This window comes from Ornithorhynchus anatinus, chromosome 19 (genome assembly GCF_004115215.2).
Source record: "Ornithorhynchus anatinus isolate Pmale09 chromosome 19, mOrnAna1.pri.v4, whole genome shotgun sequence".
Classification (NCBI taxonomy): Eukaryota; Metazoa; Chordata; class Mammalia; order Monotremata; family Ornithorhynchidae; genus Ornithorhynchus; species Ornithorhynchus anatinus.
This window is the reverse complement of record NC_041746.1, coordinates 4,720,674-4,737,161: the sequence shown is the minus strand read 5'-3', so window position 1 is coordinate 4,737,161 and position 16,488 is coordinate 4,720,674. Positions and strand designations below refer to the sequence as shown.

Genomic DNA, 16,488 nt, shown 5'->3' with positions numbered 1-16,488 from the left:
GTGACGACGGCCTCCAGGCCCCGCCCTCCCTCGCTGTGGAGCGAGCGAGCGAGCGGCCGGCCGGCCGGCCGGGCGGGCGGGAGGGCGGCCATGTGGGCGGCTGAGGCGCGGCTGCTGGCCGGGGAGGCCCTGGCGGGAGGCGTCCGGGGCCGGGGCCGGGCTGCGGCTGCCCTGCGGGCCCTGTCCCATTCCCGGCCCCTGCCGCTGGCGGAGGAGGCGCCCGGGGCCGTGGGCCCCCCGGGGCGCCGGGCCCTGCAGCGCTTCCCCGCCGCCCCGGAGCTGGCGCGGACGGTGGCGCGGACCCTGCGGCTGCGGCCCGGCGCCGGGCCCTGCGTCTTCGAGTGCAACCCGGGTGGGTCCGGAGCCGGGGGGTGGACCGGGCGGGGGGACGAGCCGCGGAGCGGAAAGACCACCGGCCTCCGAGCCCCGGGGATGACGCCGGTATTGCTTAAACGCTTACCGGGTGCCGAGCACTATCCCGAACGCGGGGCTGGAGCAGCGTGGCTCGGTGGAAAGAGCCCGGGCTTGGGAGTCGGGAGTCAGGGGTTCGAATCCCGGCGCCGCCCCTTGTCAGCTGTGGGACTGGGGGCCGGTCACTTCTCTGGGCCTCAGTTCCCGCATCTGCAAAATGGGGGTGAAGACTGTGAGCCTCACCGGGGACAATCTGATCACCCTGTATCTACCCCAGCGCTTAGAACAGTGCTCTGCACGTAGTAAGCGCTTCACAAATACCCACATTATTATTATTATCAGGTGGTCCCCCGGGGGCTCCCATTTTTCTCGTCATCCCCTTTTTCCAGATGAGGTCACGGCGGCCCAGAGAGGTGAAGTGACTTGCCCAAGGTCACCCAGCTGACAAGCGGCGGAGGCTGGATTAGAACTCACGACCTCTGAGTCCGTCGTCCCCCCCCCCCCAGCCCGGCGTCTTGCGGCTGAGCCACACTGCTTCTCACAAGGTCATAAGGTCGTGGGGCTTAATCCGCCATCCGCCTCTCCCCCCGCCGTGTGACCGTGGGCAAGTCATTTGTCTTCCCCGCAGGAGCGTGGCTGCCCAGAGGAAAGAACCCGGGCCTGAGAGTCAGGACGTGGGTTCTAATAATGATGGTGGCATTTGTTCAGCGCTTACTATGCGCTCTTCTAAGCACTGGGGTAGATACAAAGTGATCAGGTTGTCCCCTGTGGGGCTCACAGGCTTAATCCCCCTTTTACAGATGAGGTCACCGAGGCACAGAGAAGTTCAATCATTCAGTAGTATTTATTAAGCGCTTACTATGTGCAGCTCAGTGTACTAAGCGCTTGGAATGTATAATACGGCAACAGATAGAGACGATCCCTGCCCGACAATGGGCTTACAGTTTAACTGGAGCTGGGGAGTAAAGTGGCTTGCCCAAAATCACACGGCTAACAAGTGGAGCCGGTTAGAACCCACAACCTCTGACTCCCAAGCCCAGGCTCTTGCCACTAAGCCATGCCGCTTCTCTCCTCGTTCTGCCACTTGTCTGCTGTGGGACCTGGGGCAAGCCACGTAACTTCTCTGTTCCTCAGTTCCCTCATCTGTAAAATGGGGATTAAGACTGTGAGCCCCACGGGAGACAACCTGATTACCCTGAATCTACCCCAGTGCTTAAAACAGTGCTCGGCATATAGTAAGTGCTTAAAAAATGCCAACATCATTATTATTATTCTCTGGGCCTCAGTTCCCCTCATGGTGTAGTGGATAGGGCACAGGCCTGGGAGTCAGAAGGTCATGGGTTCTAAACCTGGTTCTGCCACTTGTCTGCTGTGTGAGCTTGGGCAAACCACCAAATTTCTCTGTGTTACCTCCTCTGTGATGGGGATTAAAACTGTGAGCCCTATGTGGGACAGGGACGGGGTCCAACCTGATTACCTTGTATCCATCCCCTTGCTTAGAACAGTGCCTGGCACATAGTAAGCGCTTAACAAATACCATAATTATTATTTTACCTGGAAAACGGGGATAGAGAGTGTGAGCCCCACATGGGACAGGGACTGTGGCCAACTCGATTTGCTTGTATCCCCCCCAGTCCTTAGCCCAGTGCCTGGCGCATATTAAGCTCTTAACAGATGCCACCATTATTATTATTTGTTAAGAGCTTACCAGGAGCCAGGCGCTGAGGTAGATATTGAGTCCACCCTTGACCTTCACATGGCACAACGGGAGGAAGGTATGTTTTTCAGGGCCATTTTCAGATGTGGAAACTAAGAAGTTAAGTGGCTTGGCCAAGGCCATGTGGCAGGCAGAGTTGGGATTAGAGTTTAGGCCCTCTTAACCTCCAGACCTGTGCTACTTCCAACTAGGCCACATTGGAGGATGTAGATTTTAGTTAACTCCTTTACTATGTCTTAGTTACTATACTAAGCGCTGATAGAGAATAAGCAGACTGGACAAGCTCCCTAGCCCACATGGGGCTCACAGTTTAAGAGGGAGGGTAACCAGATATTTTATTTCCATTTTACATGCAAAGGGATATAGGAGACTGTATAGATTATCAGTAAAACCTCTGCTGAAAGTTCAAAGCTCAGCATAGCCAGGAAGCTGACTGCAGGGTAACAGGTGGATTTGGCTGTTCCCCTGTGACCGCGACTGAAAGTTCATTGTCAACAGGGAATGTGTATGTTATATTGCTATATTGTACTCTCCCAAGTGCTTAGTATAGTGTTCTGTACATAGTAAGTGCTTAATTAATACCATTGACTGATTGACCGAGGTTCCACGGCCACCCAACACTGGGGATATTGCAGCCCTCCACCTTTGTGCTGGGAAGCAATTTGAAACCTGTAGAAGTGACATCCTGATGGTAACTCAGCGGAGCAGCGTGGCCTAGTGGAAAGAACAAGGGTTCTTAAATTAAATACTCTAAATACAATTGGATGAATGAATGAATCAGAAGACATGGGTTCCAATCCTGACTCTGCCACAGTTCTGCTGCGTGACCTTGGGCGAATCACTTCGCTTCTCTGGGCCTCAGTTCCCTCCTCTGTAAAATGGGGATTAAGACTATGAGCCCCATGTGGGACAGGGTCTGTGTACAACCAGATTACCTTGTAATAATAATAATAAAAATAGTGATATTTGTTAAGCGCTTACTGTATGCCAGGCACTGTTCTAAGCGCTGGAGTGGATACAAATAAGTAAGGTTGGACATAGTTCCTGTACCATATATCTACCCCAGTGCTTAGAACAGTGCTTGACACATAGTAAGCACTTAACAAATACCACAGTTTTTATTATTAATTAACTCTCTAATCAAATCAAGGGTGTCTAAAGTTCTAATTGATTGATTTTGTGCTGGTGATTAACATTTTCTATTAATCCACTAGGGTCCATGCTTTATTATCTGAATTTCTAACTTCTGTCTATCCAGAGGCCACTGCAAGCTTCAGAGAGGAGCATGAAAGGGGTCAGGGAGAGATTGGGGGACAAAGGGAAAAAGTGGATTTGTCTCTGCTGTTCTGCCAGCCTAGTTAAAGGAACTTTATTCAGTAAGATGATAATAGAAATAGCGGAATTTAAGTGCCTTCTACGTGCTACATACTGGGGGGTAGATAATCAGGTCAAACCCATGGGGCTCATAGTCTAAAGGGAGGAAGTTATTTTGCAGATGAGAAAACTGTCCCAGAGAAGATATGTGGCTTTCTCAAGGTCACACAGGTTGGTAGGCCCAAAGCTGCAGTGGTTTTTGGTTTGCCGTTGGTGACTTTTCAGTGCATTTATCAGTGCTGCAAAAGTAGAAGGTGCTGCACTTCCATAGTGCCACTTGCTTTTGATCTGTGAATGCTGGCTTTTTATAATTCCTGAAAACCAGCAACTTTGGGGTGCTATTCCTAGGTTGGCTTGTGGCAGCACTTAACAGAGACTATTAACAACAACAACAACAAAAAAAGTAGCTCCAAGGACAGGTAAAACCGTGAGTGGTGAGAACTTAACCGTAGTGTGAGAAGCTGGGTTTTTTTGGCTTGCTGAGTCTGACCCTATTTCCCAAAGCACTTAAACCCTCTCTATTATCATGCAGGTCCTGGCATCTTGACCCGTGCATTACTCCAAACTGGGGCTCGAGTGGTAGCACTTGAAAGCGACGCAGCTTTTCTTCCCCATCTGCAGGTACTTGTTCTGTTTTGGGGAATGATTGTTGTCTTTGTCCCTGGATACTGTGCCTGGCCGACTTGTTTCAGTCAGTCAGTGGTACTTACTGAGTGTTTACTGTGTCAGAAGTGCTGTCCCGAGTGCCGCTGTCCCGAGTGCCGGGGAAGAATACAGGAAAGGATAAAACAAAGGGGTTGCAACCTAGAAGGGGGGTGGGTAAGTTGACAACAGGCCCTTGGTGGATTTAAAACAATTCCTTGGGGAGGCAAGGAGTACCAGAACATTGCTGTTAAAGGAACCATTTGCTGGCTTTTTACTATCCAGAAAGTTCAGAGTGCAATTAGGCCTTTCCTTGGCTGCTGGAGTCCTGCGTGTTCTGTGCACATCTCCCCGCTCCTCAGAAGCCACCATAGTTGCTCGTCCATCTCCTCTTTTGTTTTATACTTTTGGTATATTTAAGTGTTTACTACTTGCCAAGCACTGTACTAAGTGCTGGGGTAGATAAAAGTTAATCAGGTTGGACACCGTCCATGTGCCACAAGGGACTCACCGTCATTTTGCAGATGAGGTACCTAGGGCACGGAAAAGTTAAATTCAATAGTATTTATTGAGCGCTTACTATGTGCAGAACACTGTACTAAGCTCTTGGAATGTACAATTCGGCAATAGAGACAATCCCTGCCCATTGACAGGCTTACAGTCTAATCCGGGGAGAAAGACAAAATTTATTGCACGCTTACTATGTGCAGAGTACTGTACTAAGCGTTTGGAATGTACAGTCCAGCAACAGAGACACAATCCTGTCTCCTTCTAGTCCATCCTAAATGACTTTCCCAAGGTCACACAGCAGACAGGCAGTGGAGCTAGGATTAAAACCTAGGTCCTTCTGACGCCCAGGCTGTTTTCACTGGGCCATAGTGGGTCTTCTAGTCTTCCCATGGCATACAAGCATGGAAGGATTGAAAGAGAAGGTTAGAGATCTTTGTAGTTCTTAAATGTAACCACCACTTCTTTCTTAATTTCATGCCTATAAAGTGACCTGGATGATTAGCCTTAGGGCTGGGAACTGTGGTTTAACCTATAATGAGTAGTTTCAGGTTACCTCTGCATAACAGGTGGTGTTTAATGGGCATCTTACGGTAAGTACAAAGCCAAGGGCCCTGACCTGAGGGGTTCTAAACTCAGGCAGAGCAATTCAGGCCCAGCCTAACACAGTTTTGAAGGAAGATAAATTCACTGAAAGTCTGTTGGGTAAGAGCTAGTTTTCAGTAATTTGAAGATGTTTGATATCAGTGTAGGAAAAGGGGAGATGTCTGAACCGCCAAAGGGTGACATGAGAGAAGAAAATGACACTAAAAGATTCTAGTCTCTGGGTTTACATCCGATCTGAGCACTTTTGAAGCCTTTTAAAATTACTTTGTAGAAGTTAATCTGTTGTGAAAAACCTTTGGAAAGAAAGTGCTTGGACAGAAGCCTGTCCTGCGACCATATTGTTGTATTTCTCATTGAGAATACAGATGAAGTAAGGAAATGGCAGAGGGCCTGAGCCAGGTGAGAAATTAAACCAGCAAAGAGGCTGTTCTCAGGGCAAGGGAGGAAGATGGAAGAGACAGGAGGAGGAAGATGGAAGAGACAGGAAGAGGGAGGGAGTTGAGAGAGAGAACAGAGGGTGTTGAGAGTGACAGTGACAACCAGGGAAAACATCACAGACCCAGAGTGGGCTTATGTGATACCTAAAAGGCCAATTTCACTTTCAGGATAACTAGTTTATTTAGAAACTTCTGTTTTTTGTGGATTTTGTTCAGCACTTTCTGTGTGTCAGACTCTGTTGTAAGCACTGGGGTAGGTGCAAGTTAATTAGGTTGGACACAGTCCCTGTTCCGCAGGGGGCTCACAGTCTTAAGTAGGAGGGAGAATAGGTATCCTTGTTTTACAGTTGAGGAGACTGAAGCACAGAGAAGTTAAGTGACTTGTTCTCCCTCCTATTCTGTGAACACCATGTGGGACGGGGACTGTTTCCACCTGATTATTCTGTATCTGCTCCAGGGCTTAGAACAGTACTTGACATATAATAAGCACTTACCAAATGTTATTATTATTGAATAAATGTTCACTAGAGCATGATTTCTGTAGGTAGGGAACTGGTTTTGTACTCCGATTGGTTGGAAGTAGTTCCCAAGTGCTCAGTAAAGTGAATTGCATCCAGTAGACTCTCAATAAATGCAGTGTTCCTCGTATTATTACCAGGATAAAAAAGCAAGGGGTACTTGTTGAAAAGGTAATGAATTCTGAATCCGTAAAAAGGTAATTTGGATTTCTGATGTAAATGGTGTCTGCTTAAAGATGACAATTGCCCATGCATATGGTGCCTGTATATTTAATAAATGTGTGTACGTGATGCACACGTATTTAAATGGATCGATCTTAGTTGGGCCTCTTAAACAAAATATATTGATGAATGTTTGGAGTTTTGAAGACAATTTTCAGATTGTTTTTTAGGCAGTAGATAGGGACCAGTTTCAAAAGTTCCAGTGGATTTTGTTCCCAGGTTGTTCAGAGAGCAATTGCTTAATGGTTACGTGTGCTTATTTGGTTTGTTACTAGGTAAACCATTTATAAACATTGAGCGTGTTTTGCATCTCATTTGTCCTTAACCTAATTTGGCAAGTCCCAACTAAAGTCATTAAAAAAAAATCAGTTGCAGAAGCTTGACAGTTGATTTCTCTTTGCAGTCTTTAAAGAACAGTCTAGATGGACAACTAGAAGTGGTCCATTGTGATTTCTTTGCCCTGGACTGTAACAGTGAGATCCTGAAACCCCCCGCAATGCTGTCAGAGCATCTCTTTGAAGGCTTGGGAATCCAAGAGGTTCCCTGGACAGCAGGTAAGGTACTAAGCTAATATGGATAAGTCACGAGCAACTGTATCACCCACATTTTCCCGTATGTTAAATTCACTTGCATTTGTGCAACTAACCGGGCCTCCAGAGTTAAAGATTGACAAGGTTTTGAGTTGTTACAAAGTGCTCCAAGTACTGTTTTATTTTGTATTGAACATAAGCTCCTCTTGAATAGAAAATGAACTTTCCAACTGTTTTTGTTTTTTTTTTGTTTTGTTTTGTTTTATGGTATTGTTTCAGAACTTACTATGTGCCAGGCATTGTTTTATGCACTAGGGTAGATAGAAAGTAATCAGGTCCCACATGGGGCTCACAGTCTTAATCCCCATTTTAGATGAGGTAACTGAGGCACAGAGAAGTTGTGATTTGCCCCAGGTCACATAGCACACTTAGTGCTTCCCTCTAGACCGTTTGTTGTGGGCAGGGAACTTGTCTACTGACTCTGTTACAGTGCATTCTCCCAAGCGTTTACTACAGTGCTCTGCGCACAGTGCTCAATAAATACCATTGGTGGTACTTTGCCAAGTGCTTAGTGCAGTGCTCTGCACACAGTAAGTTCTATGTAAATACCATTAATTTATTGATCGAAATGGAGATAATTATCAAAATATACTTTTTTGTTTAGCTTATTCTGAACGTAAAGTCATGTAAATTGTTATGAAGAAGAAATGATAGAATATTTATTTGAGTTTTGTTTTTGGCATGTATTCAAAACAGATATTCCTGTCAAAATAGTGGGATTCTTACCCTCGAGAAGAGAACCTCATACACTTTGGAGACTTTTATACAGCCTCTATCAGCGTCTTTCTGTATTTAGTTATGGTCGCATAGAACTGAACATGTTTCTTAGTGAAAAAGAATACACGGTATGTTGGCTAATGTCATTCGTTGTCAATCACTAGTATTGTGGGCTTACTCTGTGCTGAAAACTATGCTCATGCTCCGGAAAGTACAGTAATGTTTAATGTTTAAAATTAATTTAATCGTATTGAGCACTTACTATGTGCAGAGCACTGTACTTAGCGCTTGAATGAATTGGTCCTGGGAAAAGTTCACTTCTGGAATAAATACTACTTTAAGGCAAGTAACAGTGCAAGGGCAAAGGTAATCTGTCATTAGAGTCTACTGATTACCCTTCCAGTCGCTTAGTACAGAGCTTTGAACAGAGTAAGAGCTCAGTAAAACATCTTGGTTGTCTGCTGTTTCTGGCATGACTACTTTGAGGCACATTTGTTGAGGGTGTCACATTAAAGTGAAGTAGAAACTTTTGAAAAGCTCCCATTAGGATAATATTAGACCCTTTAACAAACTGCGTACTTGTTAGCCCTTTAGAGAACTTGGTAGGTTTTGCCTTGATTCTTGTATGAAACTGGTTGGTAATGGGTATTATTATTCCATTGTAAGTGGCCAAGTATTATGATGACCAAGACCAGGGCGCAGCCAACTAAAAAAACTCCCAGACGAATGTTAGGAAGAATAGCCTACACTCCTGATGCTGAGGCCCAGTTTAAGGTCAAGAGATCGCTCCACCTTCCCTTGGGAGGTGGCTAGATGGACGCTTTGAAAGCAGGTGGTGGAGGCTTCTGTTTGACAGTTGTACAGTGGAGTAGTTTAAAGTGGGCCAGTTCGATTTTCCTAGTCACGGAAATATCTAGCCACTGAAATATTTTGGGAAAGGTCTTAGAATAAGGAGGGTTCATTTATCTAGGAAGGGAATGTAAAGTATGTAACTTAATTTCTCATTTTGCCAGAGACTGGTTTCAAAACCTAATGAAAAGAAGTATCAAGCACTAAGTGTACTGTGGCAAATTGCTTGTGATATTGAACTTTTGCACATGGTGAGTACATGTCTTTTAATTTTAACTTTATCCTTAGCTGGAAGGCACATATACTTTTACTCTGGGCTATCAGCACTGTATTTGAGGGTCTTCATAAACAGTATTTATCGAGCACATCCTGTGTGCGGAGCACTGTACTGGGTTCTTGGGAATATAGGACAGAAATAAGAGGCACAATCCCTTGCCTTCAAGGAATGTTCCAATCCAGTTGTCCAGATCAATAGGGAAGAATGCTGATTTTATTTACTTCTCAATCTGGAGTTCAGTTGTTGGTGTAGGCTGGTAGTGAATAGGGTAAGCTTTGTCCTGGTGCCATGATACAACTGCCACAAGAAGCAGCATGGCCTAGTAATTAGAGCATGGTTCTGGAAGTCAGAAGGATCTGGGTTCTGATCTCACCTCCATCACTGGTCTGCCGTGTGACCTTGGTCAAGTCTCAACTTCTCTTTGCCTCCATTAATTCTTCTGTAAAACAGGGATGAAAACTGTAAGCCCCATGTGGGACATGGACTGTATCCAACCTTACCATATGTATTGTTATTGTATTGCCCTCTCCCAAGTGCTTAGTACAGTGCTGTGCACACCATAAGCACTCAAATGCAATTGATTAACTTGTATCTACCCCATCACTTAGTACAGTGCCTGGCACATAATAAGCTCTTAATAAATACCATTAAAAACAGAAAAAAACTGGACCATGTTCTTTAAAAATATGCCTGTATTATGGGGTATGGTTTCCCCATGGACTTACCTGCAGTTAATTAGAATCCTTTCCAGTACCAAACCCAACATGATCACTTGGAGCGCATTAGAGTACCAGAAGCTCCAGTATTTTTTTAGATTTTCAGATACAAGTTTATTAACCACAGTTACTTCTTCTGGGAGGGCATTACAGTATTTCTTTTATAGTACTGGTTCCCTGCGAGTGTTTTCAGTAAGTACATGACGATTATGAATTTAACAAGCTGCTGATAGTGTCTGCTTTGCTATTTTGACACTGGTAAATCCATCAGTCGTTGGTATTGAATGCTTATTGTGTGCAGAGCTCTGTACTAAGCGCTTGGGAGAGGACAATACAACAGAGTCGGTAGATGCATTCCCAGCCCACAATATGAGAAGGGATGGTTAAGAAGAGTGTGCAGACCGACATTCTAAATCACGTATTGGCAAGGGAAATGAATCCTTGGCCCTGAATCATCATTTTTATTTGGAGTTGAGGGTTGAATTGTCCTTCGGTTCAAAGGAAAGTCCTCGGTTCTCTGTATTCCTTTCATCATCTACTTGTGCCCTCGTAAAAGGACCTGTGCAGCTCCGTTATTCCAAAGCTTTGTCTTCTCTTGGTAGGTGGTGTGAGAGTAGGAAGCCGATTATCTAAATGGATTAAATTACCATTGCCTTCCTACCATGGGCTGGGTTTAGACATGAGAATTCAAGTGCAACTTTCAAGTGTGTAGCTTTGTGTTTTTTTATCCTCTTACCAGGATACATGAAGTTCCCCCCCCCCCCGTTTATTTTTCTAGGAGCCTTTATCATCATTTGTAATGAACTCCAGAAATTGTGTACCTCAAAAATCAAAGAAGGTGGTAAGACTAAACATTTACCCTTTACTTGACTCACAGGAGAATTGTTGGGGTTGTGTGTGTGTGTGAGACGCGCGTCCTTTATTTAAGTTCGTTAAGTTCATGGGCAGGTGACCTGTTGCATTCTGTTGCATTGAACTCACCCAAGCCGTAGTACAGTATTCTTTTTGCACACAGTAATCACTCCGTAAATACGATTGCTTGATTGAGTGGCAGTCATTTCACACTGGAACGTAGAGTGGGATAGTCATCCCTCTATTCTCAGCTCTCTTCCTTGGTGGAAAGTCCTACCAGGAGGTTTTTTTGCCTTTTGGGGCAGCACACCTCCTATCTCCACATTATTTGACCTCCTCCCCACCCTGATTCATGCCTCTTGGAGGGCAGTCTGATCCCAGAGCGGCTGCCCGTGATTAGGTCCGGGGATCTGGGGTGGGGTAACATTTTAGAATGTCAAGATGAAAAGACATGCCTTCTTCCTTTTCATTTTAGTTCAAACTCCTTTGAGCACTGTTTAGATTTTGAAACATTTTTCTGTAATTAAAAATTCATCAATGTATTGAACCCCTACTTTATGCAGAGCACTGTACTAAGCACTTGGGAGAGTACCCTACCCCAGAGTTGATGGACACTTTCCCTGCCCACAAGGGGCGTATGGTCTAGAGTGGGAGACAGATGTGCAGGCCTTATAGCACTAGAAATAAAAAACAAGATGGAAACTAAGTGGTAATTCTGGAATTATACACAGAACTATATAAATTGTGTTAGAGGTAGACTGCACGAACTTGTTATCCTTTCTAGATGTAAGCTTGTTATGGGCAGGGAAGGTGTTTGCTTATTCTGCTGTATTGTACTCTCCCTAAGCGCTTAGTGTGGTGCCCTGCACAGGGTAAGTGAAGTCTGCCATATGCAAGACCGCTTGGAAATGCAACAAATCAATCAGAGGTATTTACTGACCACTTACTGTATGCAGAACACTGTACTAAGTCGCTTGGGCGAGAATAGTACAACAGGGTTGATAGACACATTCCCTGCCCACAAGGAGCTTTCAGTCTAGATGAGGGATATATTGTATCTGTAGCCAGCCTTTCTTCAAGGTGACTTAGAAACAGAGCAAACATCGTAATTCTCCAATAGGGAGAGGACAAGCCAGTGCCTGGTTTTAACAGTAAAATGAATAGCATATCTGCCCAAAATTGTGCAATGATAATCATGTCTTTAATTACATAGCCTGTTAGAGAAGTTGATTGATGAGCCAACCTCTAATAGGGTCATTTCTGCTAAAAGGCAAGAGGATATGTTAAACAAGTGAATATTGCTTAATTCTTATTTTACTTCTAACAACTTCTTTTCCCTCTCAGGAATCGCCAAGTAACTTGTGTTTGGTGAAAATGACTCCTCGGAAGGATTTATTTTCAGAAAGCCTGACACCTCTAAACTCAACATTTTTTTTTCATTTGGTGAAACAGAGTTTTGTGAAACACAAGTTTAAATTAATGGACAACTTAAAGTAAGTTTACAGGAGTGTCAAAATTTATTACACAAGTGATTACTTTATGAATATTATAGTAGTCGTGTATTTTACTGTTAGATTTTTGCCTAGAGCTGACATTTCCATATGTTTAGGAACACACTGATCAACAGACCACCAAATGTTTATATGCCTAGTTGAATAGCAGTACAGTGAAAGTTTTCGTATTACTCTTTATTACTTCCAAGACCCTGTTTCTTTTTACTTTCCTCAATCGATGATATTTGTTGAGCGCTTACTGTGTGCAGAACATTGCATGAAGCACTTGGAAAAGTACAATTCAAAAGAGTTGGAATATCTGATCCCTGCCCACAAGGAGTTTACAGTCTAGAGGGTAAGCTCCTTGTGGGCAGGGAACGTGCCTGTGAACTCTGTGGTATTGTACTCCCAAGCACTTAGTTCAGTGCTCTGTACTTCTTAAGCACTCTATACTGTAGATGATGATGATAGAGGGGGAGACCGACATTAAAACTGATTTCAGAGAGGGGAAATAAAGTGTAAGGATATGCAAAATTCCTAGGTCCATTTGCTAATATGCTGCGTCTATACCTTCCTCTTAGTTCACTGAATCCAACCCCCGACTCCACCAGGAACACAGGGACACTGCCCCACTCGAACGCTGTCACGCAATGTCAGAAACGTGCGCAATCATAAACGTGTTGAATTGCACTGTTCTGCCTCTGGCTTCATCATCTTGTGGTCAGCTCCAGTAAATTATGGGAAAGTGGTTGAAACCTGTGCTGGGCTTAGAGGAAGAGACAACCCAGTTTGTGCACGTGAACCGAAAGCATACTACATGAGATCTGAATCAATCTAATGTTTTTCAGCTTATGGAATCCTTTTGACGGAGAGAATATATTGAAACGGTTAAAGAGACAAGAAGATGATACTTTCAACAGCTTGTTCCCACATGAGTTCAAATACCTTTTTGAAGCCATGGAAGGTTCCCAATCATTTTCCCAGATGTGGCTATTTGAAAATGTAGAGCAACTAACCTCTAAATCATAAAGAATTTAATGCCTGAAGCGATTTCTTTACTTTGCAGAGTACATTATGATGCAAATGAAAAATTGGCATCCATTCAGGAGAGGATCTACATTCTAGCTCTACAGAGATCTGAAAGATCAATGCATCCTGAGAGTTCACTTTTTAAAAAAAAAACAAAAAACCAAACAGTTGCTGCTATTAGTTTGAGATATTTTATTGATGGAAAATCAAGCATTGGACGATTTAGTTCTAATTGAAAAATTAACAGGCATCTCTTGTCTATGTTTTGATTTGGTTTGTAAATAGAAAATATCCCAACATGAACATAGATGTATTTAATTAAAAAAAAAACCTCAAAGTGAATGTTTTAAGATTTTAAAATGTTAATTGCGTCATTTCTGTTTAGGTGGGACAGAAATTGTTGACAAATATGTAAGCCCTTTTACAAGTTTGTTTTTACCCTTCAGTTAGCCAGGTTGCTGTGCAAACATGGTAAGGTGACATGTAAGTTTTATTTCACTTTTGAAATATTAAAGTTATTTTTTACTATTGGTTTTGTTATCTTTTCAAGTAGTATTTTTCTGTAAAGTAAGAGAAATATTGAAATAGGATTGGAAAGAACTAATGAAGTTTGTAGAAAGGAAAAAGTGGTGCAGTTTATGATCAGATTTTTAATTTCCATATCTTCTCTTTCTTATAACAATCAAAATCTTCTTAAGACAAAGGCAGAACTCATTTTTCTGACTACTATAGGTAACAATCAACAATGAAACTTAAAGTATTGGAGAGATGGAGTTGCTTCCTTATGAAAATAAGGCTGAAATGGTTAAGATCGGAGAGGCCAACTTTCCACTTGGAGTTTGCAAAGGGGACAGGGATTTCAGGGGTGATGACTGGGAGGGAACAAGTTTCAGTGAGCTGTACTAGGCTAGAAAACTGTCATGGCGGGCATCCTCAGCCCTCATGAGAAAATCTCAGGACTTGGAGGCCAAGGGTGAACAGGGCTGAGAGGTCGGGGTGAACCAGGCTCAGAGTCCAGGTCAAACAGCTGAGGAGGTAGGCTATCAAGCCTTGTGCAAGGGGTGCATTTGGTCCAAGCCTGGAAACATGAAAGCTGAGAAGAGCCCTGATGGAGAGTGACAAAATTATGAAGAAAGAACAAAAAAATTATTCACTAAACTTTACAATAGGACAAGGGGACTAATCGAGTGATCAGTTGTATTTATTGAGTGCTTCCTGAATGCAGATCACCGTACTAAGCACTGGGAGAGTGTATCATAACAGAGTTGGTAGACATCATCACTGCCCACAACGAGCTTACCGTCTACAGACTATGTTCTTGTAGCTTAACGATGATTGGTTTTAAGCAAGCAACAGGAAACACTTGGCCCAGCTAGTGATAAATGAGAATTGTACAGGAATTTGGGCAGACTAAAAGCATAAGGATTTCGTAAGAGGTTTGGCTAAATTTATAGGCAAGGGCCAAACTGGGTTCCTAGTGGCAAGTTGTCAGTCTGTCCTATTTACTGAAAACTTACTGCATGCGGAGCACTGTACTAAACATTTGGGACAGTGCAATGCAATAATAGACACATTTCCCCCGATTAGACTGTAAGCCCGTCAAACGGCAGGGACTGTCTATCTGTTGCCAACTTGTTCAATCCAAGCGCTTAGTACAGTGCTCTGCACATAGTAAGCGCTCAATGAATGAATGAATTAATTTCCTGCCCAAAAGGAAGAAGCAGGGGGAAAAGTTATGGATGTTAATTGTGTGTGTATCTGTATAACTGTAGGCCTTTTGTTTCAAATATATAAAACAATCAATGACTTTTACTGAGCATTTACTATCTTCAGAGCACTGTACTAAGCACTAGGGAGAGTACAATACAACAGAATTAGCAGACATGTTCCCTGCCCATAATAAGCTCACATTTTAGAGAGGGAGATAGACATTAATATAAGTAAATTACAGATTTGTCAAAAGTGCTTTTGGGGAGAGGGATGAGTAAAGGAGCAAATCAGGGTGACAAGGAGGGAAAACAACGTGGCCTAATGGAAAAAAACACAGGACTGACAGTTCATTTCCCAGCTGTGCTTGTGGGCAAGTCACTTAACTTCTCCATTGCCCCATCTCATTCATTCAGTTGTATTTATTGAGCGCTTACTGTGTGCAGAGCACTGTACTAAGTGCTTGTAAAGTACAATTCAGCAACAGAGACAATCCCTAACGAACAGTGGGCTCACAGTCTAGAAGGGGGGAGACAGATGAGACACACAGGCATTAGATTAACCTGATCTCCCTCCTCGATAGACTCTGGGCTCCTGACTGTCAGATCTGATGGTATTGTATCTGCCCCAGAGCTTGGCACCTCTCTAGACTGTTGGCTCCTTGTGGGCAGGAAACCTGTATATCAATTGCTAAAATCCACCCTTTCCTCTCCATGCAAACTGCTGCCATGTGAATATAGTCACTCATCCTATCCTGCCTGGCTTACTGAATAATAATTATGGTATTGTTAAGTGCTTACTATGTGCCAACACTGTTCTAAGTACTGGGGTAGATACAAGGTAATCAGGTTGTCCCACGTGGGGCTCACAGTCTTAATCCCCATTTTACAGATGCGTAACTGAGGCAGAGAGACGTTAAGTGGCTTGCCCAGGGTCACACAGCAGGCAAGTGGCTCAGCCTCCTGTCTCTCCCCACTCTAATTCATACTTCACTGAGCTGCCTGGGCCATTTTTCTACAAAAACCTCCATGACATGTGTTCCCACTCCTAATAAAACTCACCACTGGCTTTAAAGCACATAATCAACTTGCCCCGTCCTCCCTCACCTTGTTACTCTCCTACTACAGCCCAACCCGCACACTTTGCTTCTCTAATACTAATATTTTCTAATGGCTTGATCTTGTCAATCTTGCTGCTGACCCCTCACCCATGTCCTGCCTCTGGCCCTCCTTCCTCAAATCTGACAGACAATTGATCTCCCCACTTTCAAAGCCTTATTGAAGGCTCATCTCCTCCATGAGACCTTCCCAGACCAAGCCCCCCTTCCCTCTTCTACTCCCTTTTGCGTTGCCTCGACTTGCTCCCTTTGTTCTTCCACCCCTCCCGGCCCCACGGCACTTATGTACTTTAATAATATAATAAAATAATTATTATGGTAGTAAGTGCTTCCTATGTGCCAAGCACTGTTCTGAGTGCCAGGGTAGATATAAGGTAATCAGGTTGGACCCAGTCCCTGTCCCACGTGGGGCTCACACTTAATCCCCATTTTGCAGATGGGGTAACTGCGGCACAAAGAGGTGAAGTGACTCGTCCAAGGCCACACAGCAGACAAGTGATAGTTGGCATTGGAACCCAGGTCCTGACTCCCAGGCTCTATCCATTCATTCAATAGTATTAAGTGCTTACTATGTGCAGAGCACTGTATTAAGTGCTTGGAATATACAATTTGACAACAGAGACAATCCCTGCCCAATGACGGATTCACAGTCTAATCGGGGGAGACGGACAAAAACAAGACAACAATCATGATAAATAGAATCAAGG

At 44.0% G+C, this 16,488-nt stretch overlaps 1 protein-coding gene across 5 annotated transcripts; it reads left to right on the top strand.

Moving 5' to 3' along the window:
• The first annotated feature begins 82 nt into the window (after positions 1-82).
• Positions 83-13,487, top strand: TFB2M (transcription factor B2, mitochondrial). 5 transcript variants are annotated; one of them, XM_029047053.1, is made up of 8 exons: positions 83-352; positions 4,035-4,123; positions 6,838-6,988; positions 7,721-7,869; positions 8,755-8,841; positions 10,362-10,421; positions 11,780-11,928; positions 12,777-13,487. In XM_029047053.1, the coding sequence occupies exons 1-8, from the start codon at positions 91-93 to the stop codon at positions 12,955-12,957; spliced, it is 1,128 nt and encodes a 375-aa protein (XP_028902886.1). In that variant the 5' UTR covers positions 83-90; the 3' UTR covers positions 12,958-13,487. The 5 variants fall into 5 exon arrangements, with proteins under 5 accessions (XP_028902886.1, XP_028902885.1, XP_028902890.1 ...); XM_029047052.1 differs by having other exon boundaries at positions 10,362-10,424; XM_029047057.2 differs by lacking the exon at positions 12,777-13,487 and adding an exon at positions 12,510-12,618.
• Positions 13,488-16,488: the final 3,001 nt, after the last annotated feature.

What these genes read in the sequence shown, in the direction of transcription:
- TFB2M (XM_029047052.1), top strand. Translation starts at nt 91, where the DNA reads ATGTGGGCGGCTGAGGCGCGGCTGCTGGCCGGGGAGGCCCTGGCGGGA. An exon ending in CTTTTCTTCCCCATCTGCAG is followed by an intron (nt 4,124 to 6,837) that starts GTACTTGTTCTG and finishes TTCTCTTTGCAG; the next exon opens with TCTTTAAAGAACAGTCTAGA. An exon ending in AGAGGTTCCCTGGACAGCAG is followed by an intron (nt 6,989 to 7,720) that starts GTAAGGTACTAA and finishes TATTCAAAACAG; the next exon opens with ATATTCCTGTCAAAATAGTG.